Source organism: Harpia harpyja, chromosome 12, assembly GCF_026419915.1.
Source record: "Harpia harpyja isolate bHarHar1 chromosome 12, bHarHar1 primary haplotype, whole genome shotgun sequence".
Classification (NCBI taxonomy): domain Eukaryota; kingdom Metazoa; phylum Chordata; class Aves; order Accipitriformes; family Accipitridae; genus Harpia; species Harpia harpyja.
The window spans coordinates 14,511,295-14,527,355 of NC_068951.1; the positions used below are offsets into that span (position 1 = coordinate 14,511,295).

The window sequence follows — 16,061 nt, forward strand, 5'->3', positions numbered from 1 at the left end:
TCATTTGGAGACCCGAGCAGACCTTTGCTTACAGCCAGCTGCAGCTGTGCTGGTGCAGCAAGGCTCGCTCACAGGCTGAACGAATGATGCAGTCAGCAGTGGAGCTGGGACTTGAGGGTGACAGCCCTTATTTTGCTAAGATGGGTTTGAGCGAGGCCGAAGCAGCCATGGCAGGGGACGGGGGGAGGAGAGGGCGGGGGGAGGAGAGGGCGGGGGTCCCTCCAGCCTGGCTGCCTAGTGGCATTGGGGTGCAGGCGGGGTGTAACAGAGCCCGTGGCCAAATCCTGCCCCCAGCCCCGGGGCTGGGTGGGTGGTGTTGGATGTGGCTGTGCATCCAGCTCTACACTAAGCCTTGAGTCATGCTCTGGCTCTTGATGCTGGGCTGGGACTGCTAGCGGGGGGCGGGAGAGGCTGGTGTGGACCTGCTGCAAGAGCAAACTGCCACATTTTGAGAGCAAAAAGCTTCAGGGAAGAAGCTGTGTCCTGCCTGATGCAAAGGGCATTGCCTTCTGCAGGGAGCGTGCAGACCTCTCTGCAAGTCCTGACAGGTACAGGCATGCCTGTGCAGGCAGGGGGCCACTGACCCCGCTCCCGGTCCGTACTCCCAGCACGATGGTGTATTTTTAGCAACGCAGGGAAGAGATCTAAGTCAAAGCAAAAGAAAGCTCTTGGTGCTCATCCTCAGGTCGATCTTGCCCAGTTCCATCAATTAAATGCACTGACCCGTTGGCAGGCTGGTAGCTTCTGCCATGCCCCAGTCTTGCTGTGCAGGCAGCTCCTGCCTGCTGAGCCCTGGCAGGGGGGCCTAGTTGTGGCTAAAATGACAAATTCTGAATTCCTGGCTTCAGGGAACATTTATTCTTTGTGCCCACAGAGTGGTGGGGTAAGGGCAGCAATGTGTCTGCTTTTCCTTGTCAGGGTGAGATTGTCACTTGAGTCGCGGTAGCTCTCCGATCTCGAGGTCTTTGGATAAGCATTTCACGAAGTGGTTACCAAGGCAAAGGGTGCCACGAGCGGTGGCAAGGCTGGAAGCTGAGGTCTTCTCTGGGTGACTCCACTCAAATGAGTCACCCTAGGTTGAAAAGACCGTTTTAGAGGGAAGGATAGGTATTTCATCTGACTTATTTCGAAGTAAGAGGCATCCCTCTGAAGACCGTGTTGGCTAGCTCTCTGCAAAGTATGAAGGGGCCATGGGGTGATGTGTAACCATCTGCAGAATGTGGGACAATTATGAGATGAGCAGAGATAGTCCTCTCTCTTAAATCTTCTCCATTCCACTGGCTCCTTCTCTCTAGTGAAGATGGAGTAAGAAAAAACTTTTCCATTCCATTAATTTTCCATTTCCCTCCATCGTGTATCTGCTTTGGATAATAATCTTTTAAATGTCTCCTTACACAGAGGACTGTAATTTTTCTTTCCCCTGCAAGCTCTCGTCCTCTGCCTTGCTGGGACAGGAGGTGTTTTCATCTCTGATGACAATGGCAGACGTGCTTCTGCAGACAAGGACAACCCCTCATTTGCCTGCTGAGGCTTTACTAGTTCTGTTGTATTTTCTGTTCTCCCAACCTTTCCTGTACTCTGCAGCATCCCTTGTATTTTCCCATCGCAGCACCCCTCGTGCTTTCCCATCACAGCATCCCTTGTGTTTCCCATCACTGCTGTTTGCAGAGCCGTTGTGCTCATACATAGCTGAGGATAGCTCATAAAGTTCCTGACTCCAGCTCTCTGTAAATGCATAGGTGTCATTAGTCTTGTTATGCACTTGCCACAGGAGGCCACTCAGTGTGGCGGCTGGCTGCAGTGGTGTTTTGCGTCATGCCTTTATTGCTGGAGCTGGCCGTCCTCTGCTCTGTTGGTGTCTGTAGTGCTCTGGTGTGGCGGTGCCCGGGGCATCCCATGCTCTGGCTGGTGTTTGCCCCGGCTCCTGGGAGCAAGTGAGCAAAGGGGAAGATGCCCCTGAAATGGAGCCGCAAACTTTGCAGGAAGCACTTGTTGATGCCTCTCTCTCCATGTCGTTGCAGGCGAAAGACAGTGACGACGATGATGAAGTCACCGTCAGTGTGGACCGGGACCGCTTCATGGATGAGTTCTTTGAGCAGGTGAGAGATTTGTTTCTGCAGTGCACCTTTAAACCTAGCTCAGAGCTTTCTGTTAGCGCTGGAGCAGGCTTCAGGGCTGTGGTACAGGCTCCCACCACAGGCTGGGAGCAGTGGTCGAGGTGGGGATGGGGGTCCTGCCCTGGCTGATGCTGCTCAGCTGATGCTCTGAGTCCTTGGGGGTTACGCTTAGCATGCTGATTAACAGGAACCAGGCTTCCATGCAGACCTGGGGCTGTCATGGGCTTACCTGGCCCTATGGATGCTTTGCTGTGCCACCTCCTCCTCCAGAAACCAGTGGGGCAGCTGGGCCAGGTGACCAGTCGGTGGGAGCGGGTGAGCCTTGCAGCCTGCCTGCCTCCAGCCTGCTGCTAAAGTGGACCTGCTCTCAAACCTCTCCTGACAGCACCTCTGCGGAGTAGCAGTTTCTTCATGGGATTGATTTACTTTTGTGCCTCTCGTTACCAAACAAGAGGTTGTCTTCTGGCATGTAGGTGGCTATAAGATCTGCATGTGGATTTTTAGCACACCCTTAGCATGGCATGTGTGTAGGGGGTGTTAAAATGTATCTGTGCAGGCAATGGAGTGGGGAATGAAAAAAATCTGACGTGCAGATGGAGGAAGATAAGCAAAGTGGTGGTGTGAGTCAAAGGAGAATACAGAGCTAGGGGGTGGGCATGCTGGCAGGCAGACAGCACAAGTAGAGGCATGTCTCCTTGTAGTACAGAAGTGCGGGGAAGATGCCAGCATGGAATTGCTGGCAAATGTGCCCTCCCTGGTCTGTGGGGTGAGGGTCCAACTGGGCTTCTCAGCCCCTGGAGCAAAGAGCCGTGGGGGAATGAGCCGGGACAGAGCCTGGCTTGTGCAACCTCAGCAATATTCTCCATACTGGAGGTGCAGAATCTGGGAATCCATAGATCTGATGCTAATTTAAGTAAACCCCAAATGTTTCTCAGTGCATTGCAAAGGATACAGGACATAGAGTCTGCATTACATTGCTGTGACTGCAAAGCTGGCTGCTGTGATGTGGAAGGTCTGATTTCATGGTGGTCCTACAGTTTGAGGATCCAGATGGAAAATATTTGTCCAGGAGGATGTTTGCTGTGGTTCAGATTTGTCATGGATGCTTTGGGATAGGGTTTATTAATCCCTCCCCTTTCCAAAAGTCCAGGTACTCTCACAGGAGACCTGTCGTCTTGTCCATCTCCACAGGTGGAAGAAATTCGAGGGTTCATCGATAAAATTTCGGAGAACGTGGAGGAAGTGAAGAGGAAGCACAGCGCCATTCTTGCATCGCCCAACCCCGACGAGAGTGAGTGAGCTGTGATCTCCTTGTGTCCCTGTGGGAACGTGGCTGGGCTGTGCTGGGCCAGTTGTGGGGTGGCTGGAGTCAGGCAGAAGTCCTCTTGTCTGCAAGTGACCATGGCTGGAAAGCCACAAGCTGCCGAGGTGGTTGATGGCCGGGGTGAGGGAGGGCTGGGACCTGCGTGGGAAGGGGGTGGAGGGATGACTGATGGCTTTCTGACCTTGAAAGGTGGTGAGGGTCCAGCAAGGCTGCTGGAGGGGAATTCCTGAAGGGTGGGGCAATGTGGAGGCTGAAAAGAGCAAATGGCTGTTTTTATGCTGGTTGGCCATTGTCTTGCCCCGGGCTGCCTGGGGAGGGTGCATGGATGAGGCAGCACTTGCAGAACAGGCTGAGCATTGCCTGCTTAGCCCAGAAATGGTACAGCTCTTCTTTAGGCCTGCAGTGTGCATTTGTGACCCTGCCCTTTCTGTCCTGAAGGACATTTTGTTGCTGGCTGGCCAAAGAGTCTGTCCCTTCCAGACCTTACTGATATATCGCTGTTTCTTCCCCAGTCTTGTGTTCCTGAGGAGGTTTGTTGCCAGGAACAGAAGTTAAGGAGCACAGCACCCAAAAAGTGGCAACATTTGGGAGTCTGTGGGATCTGGCAGAGTTAGAGCTGTGGGTGATGAGCTCCCCTGTCCCCAGGTGCAAGCAGTGCATCTCCTGGGGGAGCCAGTAGAGCCAGCATTGGCAGAGCACCTGGGGCTGGTGGGGTCAACTGGGCTTCCTTAGTGCAGAGGCTTTCCAACTTTGGTGTCTGCAAAGCCCTCCCACCTTGTGCAAAGCTCAAAGGAGCAGGTGGGACCGAGGTGCTGAGCTGTGCAAGGGAGAGCAGGGGTGAGCACAGCTGAGTGGAGCTGCTTATCAGTGGGGCTGGACCCTGGAAAGGCTCACCCACTGAGGGACATCATTTGAATGTCTCTGCTGCCCAAGCCTGTCCTTCAGTCTTGCCGTGAGCCTTTGTGGGCTCTCCTTCACCAACCTCCCTCATGGTGCTGGTGATTGCAGGGCTGATGGTTGCTGTAGGGCTGACCACACGGGATGGCTCTGAGCTGCTGGCAGCCCTTGTCGTCGGCAAAGGTGTTGCTTTCATGGGCCAGCGAGTGACTGCTGAACACTGCTCATGGCCTCCAGGCTGCAGTGGCCCTGGTGCAAAAGTGCGCTTAGGGGGCTGGGAAGCTGAGACCAAGTCTCTGCCTTGTCATCGACCCCCCTCCCATCCACTTCTCTTCATTTGCCCAGTGCAATTCCATGTCTGCTCATATCCAACTGTGAATTGTTTCTAGAGGTCCCAGGAGGTTGTCTGTACACACATTTTCTTATGTCCAGCCCTATGCCAAATCAATGGATATTGCTAATTGCTTGGAAGAACCTGGCCCTTTGGAAATTGTCTCATGCTCATGCTCCTCTCTCCTGGCACCTGCTCCTCAGCTAAAATTTACTTGGCGAAGCCTGGAAGCAAGGGTTTTTGTGAAGGGAATTCATGTGTCTCAGACTGTTGCTCAGTCATCCTCCAGGCTTTTTTAGTCTGCGCTTGCACTGTAAGATTTTGCAGTGTTTCTGTCTGGGTGTTTCCTGGGAAGAGCTGTCATTGCTTTGCTTCTGGCTGCTGGGCTCATACAGCATGCATCGACACAGTGTCCACTCGGGGCTGAGCCAGAGCGCAGGCTGCAGAGGGCATTTGTGGCCTAAAAGCATAATAATCTATCTAAAAGTCTAATATCTGCAGTGAACAAGATATGGTGACATTGACGTGACTTCCAGAAGCATCCAGGACGTGGAGAGTGCTCCTGGTTTTGTTTTGCAGTGTTACCTTGCCTTGGTATTGTAGAAAATTCAGTTTATAATGCCAAAAACTGTTTGGGCAGCAAAAGAAGGTCCCACACCTTGTTTAGAAATTATTGTTTTGTATTATTGTGGTGTGTCCAGGAGGTGCGGTGGGGCTGATCAGGTGCTCAATGGTAGATAGGCTCACAGACTCACAGAGTGGTTTGGGTTGGAAGGGACCTTCAAAGATGATCCAGTCCAACCCCCCTGCCAGGGGCAGGGACATCTCCCACTAGATCAGGTTGCTCAAAGCCCCATCCAACCAGGCCTCGAACACTTCCAGGGATGGGGCAGCCACAGCTTCTCTGGGTGACCTCTGCCAGTGTCTCACCACCCTCATTGTACAACATTTCTTCCCTATGTCCAAGCTAACCCCACCCTCGTTCAGTTTAAAACCATTGCCCCTTGTCCTGTCAGTGCAGGCCCTGGTCAAAAGTCTCTCTCCCTCTTTCCTGTAAGCGCTCTTTAAGTACTGAGTGGCTGCAGTAAGGTCTCCCCACAGCCGTCTCTTCTCCAGGCTGCACAGCCCCAACTCTCTCAGCTTTTCTCCATAGCAGAGGTGTCCCAGCCCTCGGACCATTTTGGTGGCCTCCTCTGGACCCACTCTAGCAGGTCCATGTGTATCTTGTGCTGGGGACCCCAGAGCTGGTTGCAGTGTTCCAGGGGGATCTGAGGAGAGCGGAGCAGAGGGGGAGCATCCCCTCCCTTGACCTGCTGGCCACGCTGCTGGTGATGCAGCCCAGGAGCTGCTTGGCTTTCTGGGCTGCAAGCCCACATTGCTGGTTAATGTCCCATTTTCTGCCCACTAGTATCTCCCAGTCCTCCTCTGCAGGGCTGCTCTCCATCCATCCCTCCATCCATCCATCCCCCAGTCTGTGCTGGTACTGGGGATTGCCCTGACCCAGGTGCAGGACCTTGCACTTGGCCTGGTTGGATGGCAAGGTGTGGCGTGGATTTGATGGACGTAAAATCATGAGTGGCCCAGGGAGTTTAGGCAGGGTTTGGTTGCTCACCACACCTTCCAGAGCAGGGCTGGAGATGACGAGGACACCAATGCAGCTGGTAGATGGCAGGGTCCCCACCAACAGAGGTGGTCCTTCAGCCTTGTTGGGGTTGGCAGGGCGTGGCATGGCAGCAGAGCTACCTGCTTGCTGGAGGACCCAGGGAGCATGTGCTTTGCTGGACTCTGCTTGTTTGGGGAGGGGGAGCGGGAAGCCCCATCTTCCTCCCCTATAACTGCCCCTGCTGCCTCCAGTGCTGGGAGCAGCGGTCCTGCTGCCTGCCTGCTTCCTCCTGCCACGTCTTTGAGGCAGGTGAGCTCACGCCAAAACGAGAAGCTGCACCGTGGCAAAGGTGCACTTTGTTGTGCTGGCAGCGGCATGCGTGGAAGGGTGTGGGTGCTCATCGGGCTGGTGGGGAGGAGATGCCATCTGCCACCCTGGGTCTCAGCATCCTACCTCCCTGCATCCTGCTCCTCTTCCTCCTCAGGCTAGGTCCCTAAGGGGAAGGTCTTCTCAGGCTGTCTTTGCACCCCATGCTTGGTGCAGCTGTGGCGGGGGATGGCCCCATTGCTCTGCCGACGCTGCCCAGTATAGCAAACCTGGTGTGAGATGGAGACACGGAGGGGTGCTTGGTGCAGGGACGGGGGTTCCTCTGCCCACCAAGGAGGTTCGGGAGCTCCTGCAGAGCAGCTCCAACACCTCGCTTGGCTTGGGCATCCTGAGCAGAGCTGCACTAACGATGCCCGTGGTCATTATGGCAATGCTATGCTGTGCTCGGGGGCTGCCTTGGGTGGCTGCATCCTGTCTCTGTGTTACACAGAGATGCTTGTCATCACCCTTTCATGCATTTCTCCAGCTCCATCTTGAACGAGTTTTGTTTCTTCTCCTGGTAATTCTTGTTGAAGGGCCCCTCTAGGACTTGTCCTGGTTTCAGCTGGGATAGAGTTAACTGTCTTCCTAGTAGCTGGTACAGTGCTATGTTTTGAGTTCAGTATGTGAAGAATGTTGATAACACTGATGTTTTCAGTTGTTGCTCAGTAGTGTTTAGACTAATGTCAAGGATTTTTCAGCTTCTCATGCCCAGCCAGTGAGAAAGCTGGAGGGGCACAAGAAGTTGGCACAGGACACAGCCAGGGCACCTGACCCAAACTGGCCAATGGTGTATTCCATACCATGTGACGTCCCATCCAGTTTAGGAATGGGGAAGTGGGGGGGGGGGGCAGGGATTCACCGCTCGGGGACTGGCTGGGTGTCGGTCGGCGGGTGGTGAGCATTGCACTGTGCATCATTTGTACATTCCAATCCTTTTATTATTGCTGTTGTCATTTTATTAGTGTTATCATTATCATTATTAGTTTCTTCTTTTCTGTTCTATTAAACCGTTCTTATCTCAACCCACGGGTTTTGCTTCTTTTCCCGATTTTCTCCCCCATCCCACTGAGTGGGGGGGAGTGAGTGAGCAGCTGCGTGGTGTTTAGTTGCTGGCTGGGGTTAAACCACGACAGACTTAACCTCCAGTGGTCAGGAGCCATCTTCTTATTTCCAGCCTGAGTCTATTTATGATCAATTTACATACCAACGTCATCCCAAGAACAAATATATTTAGCTTAAATAGCTGTTTGCCCTTCTGGCTTCATCCTGTCGGGTCCACGCAGCAGCTTCGTTGTTTTGCAAGGGCTTTGCGTAATCCCTGCTTTCCCTGTCACCTGCCTCAGCTCTGGTTTTGAAGGACTGGGGTACCCCGGGGCATGAGGTCTCCAGGATTTTTGGGGGGCCCTGGCTGCTGGTCAGAATTTCTTGAGCTTTTCAGGCTGGGTTTGCCCTTCTCTTACCTTGTCATGTTGCTACCCCTTTGAAAGTTGGAGTCTGTCTGTGTGGGACAGGCCAGGGCTTCCCGTGTCCGGGTGCTGGGCCTGGGCACCCGCAGGTGATGAGTGTTTGAAGGAGATGGATAAAGTGAGGGTTGGCGGGTCGTGGTGGCACATGTGCGTGTGAGCAAGAGGCTCAGCTGTGTCAGGGAGCGGACTGTCCAGCCCTCCCCGATGTCTCCGGGGGATCCTTAATGGAGCTGGGGATCAAGCTGGCAAAACACCTCCCTTCAGCGCTAAACCAGCCCAGCACCTCCCAGAACCGATTTGGTGGGCGTCATGGGGTGCAGGCACAGCAGGGGGAAGCTTGGGTGCAGGGATGCTCACTCTGGTCCTCACCTTCCCTGGCCACTGCTGCCGCTCAGCACGGACTTGTGTGAGGCTCCTGCAGCCTCGTCACTCCCAGCATGGTGGCAACCACTGCCAGCCCTCACTCAGGTGCTGCTCACAGGAATAGCATGCATAGACTTTCTGTGCATCATTCCAATGCCGCAGTGAGGGTGCCTGGGACATCTCTGCCTCTCTCTCTTGTGCCTGTGTGGCTTTTCCTTTCATGTCCCCTTGATGTGCCATATGTTATGCCAGGTGAGATTCCCTTTTACCATACAGCAGCTGTGCACCCCACCTGCATGCCCGAGCTTTGTGATCGCCAGCACCTATTGTCTGCTCTGTCATCCTGAACAACGCTGGGTGATCCGTGACACCAAGTGAATGCAGAGTAAATATCAATTAACTGTAGTCTGAATCATGGCAACATAAAAAAAAAGAATAAAAATCAGCTGCTCTGTAATTGTTTTGGGCTTAATTTAGACCAAACAATTAGTGGCACTCCTGGAAGACGTTATTGCTGCCACAAGGTGCAGCTTTTGCTGAAAAACTTTATCTCTGTTGGGCTGTGCACCCCGTTGCACTCCAGAGCCTCCTGCATGATGGGCAACAAGGAGGTGACTTTTGGAGCAGAAGCCCATCCTTGCTGCTGGAGGTATTGCTGCTCCTGTTGTAGCGCAGGAGAGCTCCTGTGGCTCCTAGGCTTTGTGCGTCTTGCAGCAGCGGAGCCCCGGGATGCTACTGCAGCCCCTGTTCTTGCTGTGTCCCAGGTGGTTTGGGACAGAGTGACTGGCAGGAGGTGGGCAGCCCTGGGGGTGAGGGGATATGGGGCCAACACTGCCCTGAACCCCACTGCCTGTTGCACTCTCATGTCTTTCTCCACTGGCTCCTCCTGTCTGCGTGTGAATTCGGCTCTGCTCCCCACCCTGCGTCTCCTCCCCTTGAACTTAGCAGCCTTGTCTGGTCCTTGAGCTGTGGCTGGGGTCCAGGTGGGTGGGTGAGCTGAGCCGGGCCAGGGCCGTGGTGTGCTGCACTGGTGGTTCCAGCTGCACGGTGAGGCTGCCTGCCCTCTCCTGCAGCCTGAGTTGTTTGGCCTGGGGAGGTTGGAAAGAGGGAGGAAAAAGGGAAAGGAACAAAAATGAGAGGGGATATGGCAGCTGTGCCCCTTGCAGTGCTGGCTGGAAGAGTTTCGCTCTTCCTGCCCAGCAGGTTGGCCAGGTTGGGGTTCTTCCAGCAAGCAATGGGTCCAGCAGGCTGGGTTGCTGCCTGAGGCACGCAGCCGTGTGGCTCTCCTTGGGCTCTCTTCACCTCTCCCTGCTGGATTCATAGTGGTTGGCACCAGCTGGGCCCTGGATGCTGAGGGGAGAAGAGGAGCCGGAGGCCCCTCTGCAGCAGCCAGGAGCCCCTGCTCCAGCAGGCAGCAAGCTGGGGTGCGGTGCTGGCCCCAGCAGGCAGGATGCTGGGTAGCATGGGGACATGTGTTGCAGTGGCACTGCTCCTGAGTGTTGCTTGCTTTTGACTCCAGCCTGTGGTTGAGTTTCTCTCATCTGCTTACAGTAGCCAGCATCCCCTCCCCATCCCCTTCTGTACTCCACGTGGCATGAAAATTTCTGTGATTTCTAATACTTTTAGTTGTCAGGCTTGGCATTGGTGGGGGAGGCAGGTGAGGGGGGTTGAAGGCCAAAGGGTGAAAGAGCAGAAACATGGGGCTGCTTCGGGAAGCGCTGGGAAACGGAAACAACGAGACCAGGGGGTTGCCTGCATGCACATGGCTTTTGCAGCACTGACGCGCTTCAGAGCCACATCCCCACTCTATGAGCTGCCGTGTCGCCCAGCAGTGCAGCTCGGTGCACAGCAGCGTGCCCTCGCCTCAGGGCTGGCACACCACGGGGTGCTGCAGGTGCTGCCTGTGCAGGCAGGAGTGGGGCAGAGGGGTGGGGTAGGATGCTCTCTAGCAGATCGCATCCAAACCCAGCAGTGTACACTTTGCAGCTAGATCTCAGATTTCTCTTGCTAAATCTCCTTTGTCTCAGGGTTAACACTGGGAGGTAATCCGTTATTTGCAGAAGTAGGTTTAGGAGGGCTGAGATGAGCAAGCCATAAATCCTGTTCCTGTGCTTTCCCAGGATTACTTTGGCACTGCGGCACGAGGAAGGCTTTGTGTTTTCTAGGCATGCCGAGAGCGGGGGGCAGCCTGGATCTGGCCGGCAGAGCAGGGCAGGGGCGCAGGCAGGAGGAGGGTGGCCAGAGGTCCTGTGATCTGGGTCCCCAGCATCACCCATGCCTGGGGATCACACTGCGGGCACTGCTGCTGCTGCGTCACCCATGCCCAGGGGCTTCTGCTACAGGGGAGTTCCAAGAACTGGCTTTACAAAGCTATAACTAAGTTATTGAGAGATGAAGAAGTCAGTGATGGTGAATTGGAAACTGCTGGAAACAGCTTGAGGAGGTATTACTGGTAAAAACCCATCAGGTTGGGGGCAGCTGGGAAAATGGCAGTTGTGTATGTGTCTTTGGGTAACCTTTACCCACGTGTGGCAGGGTGGTGTGCGTGGTTGTTTTAGGTGGAAGGAGGGAGAGGAGGAGTTGATTAAAGTGAAGATTTTAGGCAGGTGGTGGGAGGGAGCAGGAAATCCGAGTGCTGAAGGACGCTGAGAGCTTTTACAGTGTGGAGAAACAGAAGCACAGCAAGGAGTGCACATGGGCTGGGTCTGGAGGAGGAGGTGGGACAGGTCCCTGGCACAGGCATGCGGGTGCCATTTGGCTGGGCTGGTTGGGTAGGTGGTCACACGCTGAGGAGAGGAGACTGTGGCTGCAGCGTGGGAGGCTTTATGCTAGACAGGGCTAGTGTTTGCCAGAAGTGGCTTCTCCAACCCGTTGGATTGTGTCGTGTCCAGGCTGCGGCAGTCAGAAACGGGGAGTCTGTGTCTGCTGTGTTGTCCTCTGGCGTGAACAGACACGAGTGCTGCAGCCAGTTTGGCTATCCACAGTTTGAGAACAGTGTGCATCAACTGAAAAAGCCGTTGAGGAGAAACCGGGAGAGCGACCGAAGGGCTCACAGCTGAGGTACCCAGTGGGAGACTTGGCGGTCTGCTGGGAGAGCAGGTTGGATGGTGATGGGACCACTCCTGCAGGGAGCACCCAGCTAGACAAGCCCAGCTGGGGAGTGGGTTTGTTATCAGGGTGGGTGGCTCCCCACTGGGAAGGCTTGCCTGTCCCATCCCTGACAATTATCAGTGGAGAGGTCCTCATAAAACCAGTTCAGGAAAGACCAACCAGTGTCTGAGTGGGTCAGGCAGGAAATGGCAGGAACTGGTGAAATGAGCTGCTCTGCCTTGGCCAGCGGCAAACCCGGCGGCTGGACACATCTGCCCTGCGTGGGCAGGACCTGCCGAGCTGCCCACCGCCCTTCCCTGCAGGTCTGCGGTGAGTGCTTACTGCTGAGCTTACTTCACTCTTTCAAGGACAAGACTGGAGTTGTTCAGAGTTCAGGCAACGCCGATAGTGCTGCTGGAAGTATTCATGAGATACCTATGACCTTTTTACTTCTGAATAATGACAAAATAAAGAGACCTAGAATAGGATTGTAGGATAGTCCAGTCCAGTTGTGCTGGCCTGTTGCATGGCAGCGGGGCTATGCAGCATGTGGATCCACACCCAGAGGGGCAGAAACCACCATGCTCAAAAAAGGGGAAATGAAGGAGAACACTGAAAATAGAGAAAATCTCCACTCCTGGCTTAGAGACCCAAATCAATATTTTACCCAGTGCTCAGAAATAGCATACAGAAGTGTGGCCTAATATTACAATGTGGTAAGGCAAAAAAAAATTATTCTTAGGGGAAGGTTTGGAATATAATCCTGTTCCTTTTTTAAAAGTTAGTTAACACACTGCTGCTGTGTATTGGATTGAATTGCTGCAGTAATCAAGTGTTTGAATGTCATTCCAAATCTTTTCAGTGCTTGTTTTAGGAGAAAATATTCACACAGAAAATAGCTATTTCCCCCTAAACTTCCCCCCAAATCCCTGTATTTTATTGCCTCGCGACACCGCCCACCTTCAGCATGTAGCTCCTGCCTACTCTCCCAACACGTTGCGCCAGCCCCCTCTCTCTTGGGTCTCTGCCTGCCGCACTCCTACTGCACCCGCGTTTTTGATCTCGGGGGCTGCTGCCTGCTTGCCCGCTCCTCGGCCCTGCCAGGCTGTGCATCCCGCGTTGGCGTGTGGGTGCATCAGGAACTGCACGGGGGTAGTTAGAAATAACGATTTCCCTGTAACCCAGGAAGATGATTGATTGCCGCAGAGGGTATTGCTGCCCATTTGCCGTTAATTGGGAGCCCTGCAGAGAGCTTGGTGGTGGGGGTCTGCCTCCTGGCAAGTGCCTGGGAGCTGCCAATTTGGAGCGGTTGCTGCTCCGGCAGCTGCCAGCTCCAGCCCTTGCAGGCAGAGCCCCGCTGCCTGCGCAGAGCTGACTGCCTGCCCAGCATGGACTCATCATCTCTGTTGGCAGAGGTGGCTAGATGTTTAACGAGGGCATCAGAGGTGCTGGCAGGAGCACCCGCAGGTAGATCCAGGCTGTTCCTCGTGCTGTTGGGAGCTGCTGCTCAACAGCCCCGCTCCTGCCTGTGCAGACATCTGCACGGGTGTTTGTCAGCCCTCCTATGGGGTGTACGTGGACATCCACATGGGTGTTCACCAGTCCTGCCACCCACGCACCAGGCACACAGCTCGGGCATCTGTGGAACATTACTGGGTACGACTGTGACCTCCGATTTCCCAAGCTGGGCGTTGTTTGTAGCTGGGAGCTGCCCAAAAGCTTGGTTAGGACCTGGGGTTTATTTTTGTTTCCCCTTGTCAGGCTCCTTTGCCATGTCCCCAGGTTGCCCACACTGGCTGGCTTGTGTCCACCTCCCTTCTGCCCAGCTTTAGGTATTTGCGCAGGGGATGCAGGAGTGGGAGGAAGCCTTGTGGGCATGGCATGGAGGGATTGGCTTCATGCATGTTCCAAAGCTCGGACCAGTGTGTCCCCTGGCTTCTTCCTCCGCCATGGAGGTGGGCTCTCTCCAGCTTATCTCAGGTCATGGTGAGGCTGAGGCTGTTTGCTCAGGGAATTCGGGGTGAATAGCAGGGAGTGTAGTTGCTTTGGAAGTCTGGGGATGGCAAGGTGCTGGGGAGCTTGTGGGTGGGAGATGGGTTGTGGTGTCAGGACGACAGTTACAGCTTCAGTCTGAAGATGGGAGAAAACCTGCTCCAGCACAGGCTCTCCGTGGGGTCACAGCTTCCTTCAGGGCACATCTACCTGCTCCGATGTGGGGTCCTCCATGGGCGGCAGGGGGACAACCTGCATCACCATTATTTTCTCCAGCAGCTGCACGGGAATCTCTGCTCCAGCATGTGGAGCACCTCCTCCCCCTCCTTCTTCACTGACCTTGGTGTCTGCAGAGTTGTTTCTCTCACATATTCTCTCTCCTCTCTCACAGCTGCTGTTGCAAACTGTTTTTTACCCTGTCTTAAATGCTTTATCAAAAAGGTACCATCACCGTCCACTGACAGGCTCAGCTTTCGCGGAGTGACATGTCTGTCTTGGAGCTGGCTGGCAGCGGCTGTGCCCAGCAAGGGGGCAGCTCCTGGTGTCTTCTCACAAAGGCCACTCCTGCCACCCCTCTGCTGCCAACACCAGCAGCCCCTGTACTGCTGGTTGTGAAAGTTCATAAAATCACAGGCTCACAGAGTGGTTTGGGTTGGAAGGGACCTTCAAAGATGATCCAGTCCAACGCCCCTGCCAGGGGCAGGGACATCTCCCACTAGATCAGGTTGCTCAAAGCCCTGTCCAACCTGAACCTCAAACACTTCCAGGGATGGGGCAGCCACAGCTTCTCTGGGTGACCTCTGCCAGTGTCTCACTACCCTCATCGTACAACATTTCTTCCCTATGTCCAAGCTAACCCCACCCTCGTTCAGTTTAAAACCATTGCCCCTTGTCCTGTCAGTGCAGGCCCTGGTCAAAAGTCTCTCTCCCTCTTTCCTGTAAGCCCCCTTTAAGTACTGAGTGGCCGCAGTAAGGTCTCCCCACAGCCGTCTCTTCTCCAGGCTGCATAGCCCCAACTCTCTCAGCCTTTCTCCATAGCAGAGGTGTCCGAGCCCTCGGACCATTTTGGTGGCCTCCTCTGGACCCACTCTAGCAGGTCCATGTGTGTCTTGTGCTGGGGACCCCAGAGCTGGTTGCAGTGTTCCAGGGGGATCTGAGGAGAGCGGAGCAGAGGGGGAGCATCCCCTCCCTCGACCTGCTGGCCACGCTGCTGGTGATGCAGCCCAGGAGATGCACATTGCTGGCTGTTGTTCCATTTGTCACCCACCAGTATCCCCCAGTCTTTCTCTGCAGGGCTGCTGTCCCTCCTTCCCTCCTTTCTTCCCTCCCTCCCTTCCTTTGTGTGCTCCCCCATTCTGTCATACATGCTGCAGATGGTTGCATTGGTCAGAGTTGAAAAAAATTCTAGAAAATTAGGAAGGGGTTGAGTCAGTGCCTTGCAAACCAAGCATCTATTTTTTTTCTTCTTGTTTTATTTAGCTTGAATAAATAAGTTGCAATGTCAGACTCTGAGGTCTGTTTCCAAGAAGTAACATGAGGGAACATTTGGGAACTGAAGGACTGCTTAGAGGTCATTGATGTCCCATATCTCTTTTGGCAAATGGGACTTCAGCTGGAAAGTCCTTCTCTGCAGGGCTGCCCTCCATCCATCCATCCATCCATCCATGCCCCAGTCTGTGTTGGTCCTGGGGATTGCCCTGACCCAGGTGCAGGACCTTGCACTTGGCCTGGTTGAACTTCTTGAGGTTCACATGGGCCCACTCCTCCCACCTGTCCAGGTCCCTCTGGATGCCACCCCTTCCCTCCAGCGTATTGACTGCACCACTCAGCTTGGTGTCAGCTGCGAACTTGCTGAGGGTGCACTCGATCCCACTGTTTGTGTCATTGATGAAGATATGAAATAGTATTGGTCCCAATATGGACACCATTCATTACAGGTTTCCACTTGCGCATTGAGCCATTGACTTCAAGTCTTTGGACACAGCCATCCAGCCAATTCCCTATCCAACTATAGTCCACCCATCAAACCCATATTTTCAATTCTAGTTTCTCCAAGTTCCCCCAGCTTTCCCTCTGGGGAGAGCTCTGCTTCAGTGCCAGCTCACTTCAGCTGTGATTCAGCAGTCGTGCTGGAAGCCGTCCCGCCTACGACAGCATGTCTCTCGTTTCTGTACTGGTTTGAACCTCCAGGGTCATGGACAAGCCCATGTTTTCCAGCAGCGGTGGCTGCAAGGAAGTGTGCTGCAGCCATCAAGGCTAGTGTGATTTCTGGAGCACTGTGGCCAAGTGCTGGCTCGCCTGCCATGCCAGGAGGAGAGGGACAGCACCGGGGCCATGCACTGTGCCTGCAGTCTGGCAGAGTGCATGCAGCCAGCTTCCAGCAAGCAGTGAGGTGAAACACCTGCAGAGAAGCAGCACAGGAGAGGAGCCATTCCCGCTGCTGGGACAGCAGAGTGCCTCCCAGTTGTCCCGCTGAAGATTTAACCAAAAGTCAACCTCTGCAGAGAAG

At 54.4% G+C, this 16,061-nt stretch overlaps 1 protein-coding gene across 2 annotated transcripts in view; it reads left to right on the forward strand.

The window, feature by feature from the left end:
• The window catches only part of STX1A (syntaxin 1A), a 90,348-nt gene that overhangs the window by 16,492 nt on the left and 57,795 nt on the right, over positions 1 to 16,061 (forward strand). For both annotated transcript variants that reach the window (XM_052803167.1, XM_052803168.1), the window contains exons 2-3: positions 2,022 to 2,099; positions 3,309 to 3,408. In XM_052803167.1, coding sequence (XP_052659127.1) covers positions 2,022 to 2,099; positions 3,309 to 3,408 — 178 coding nt within the window. The remainder of the gene's footprint in view (positions 1 to 2,021; positions 2,100 to 3,308; positions 3,409 to 16,061) is intronic.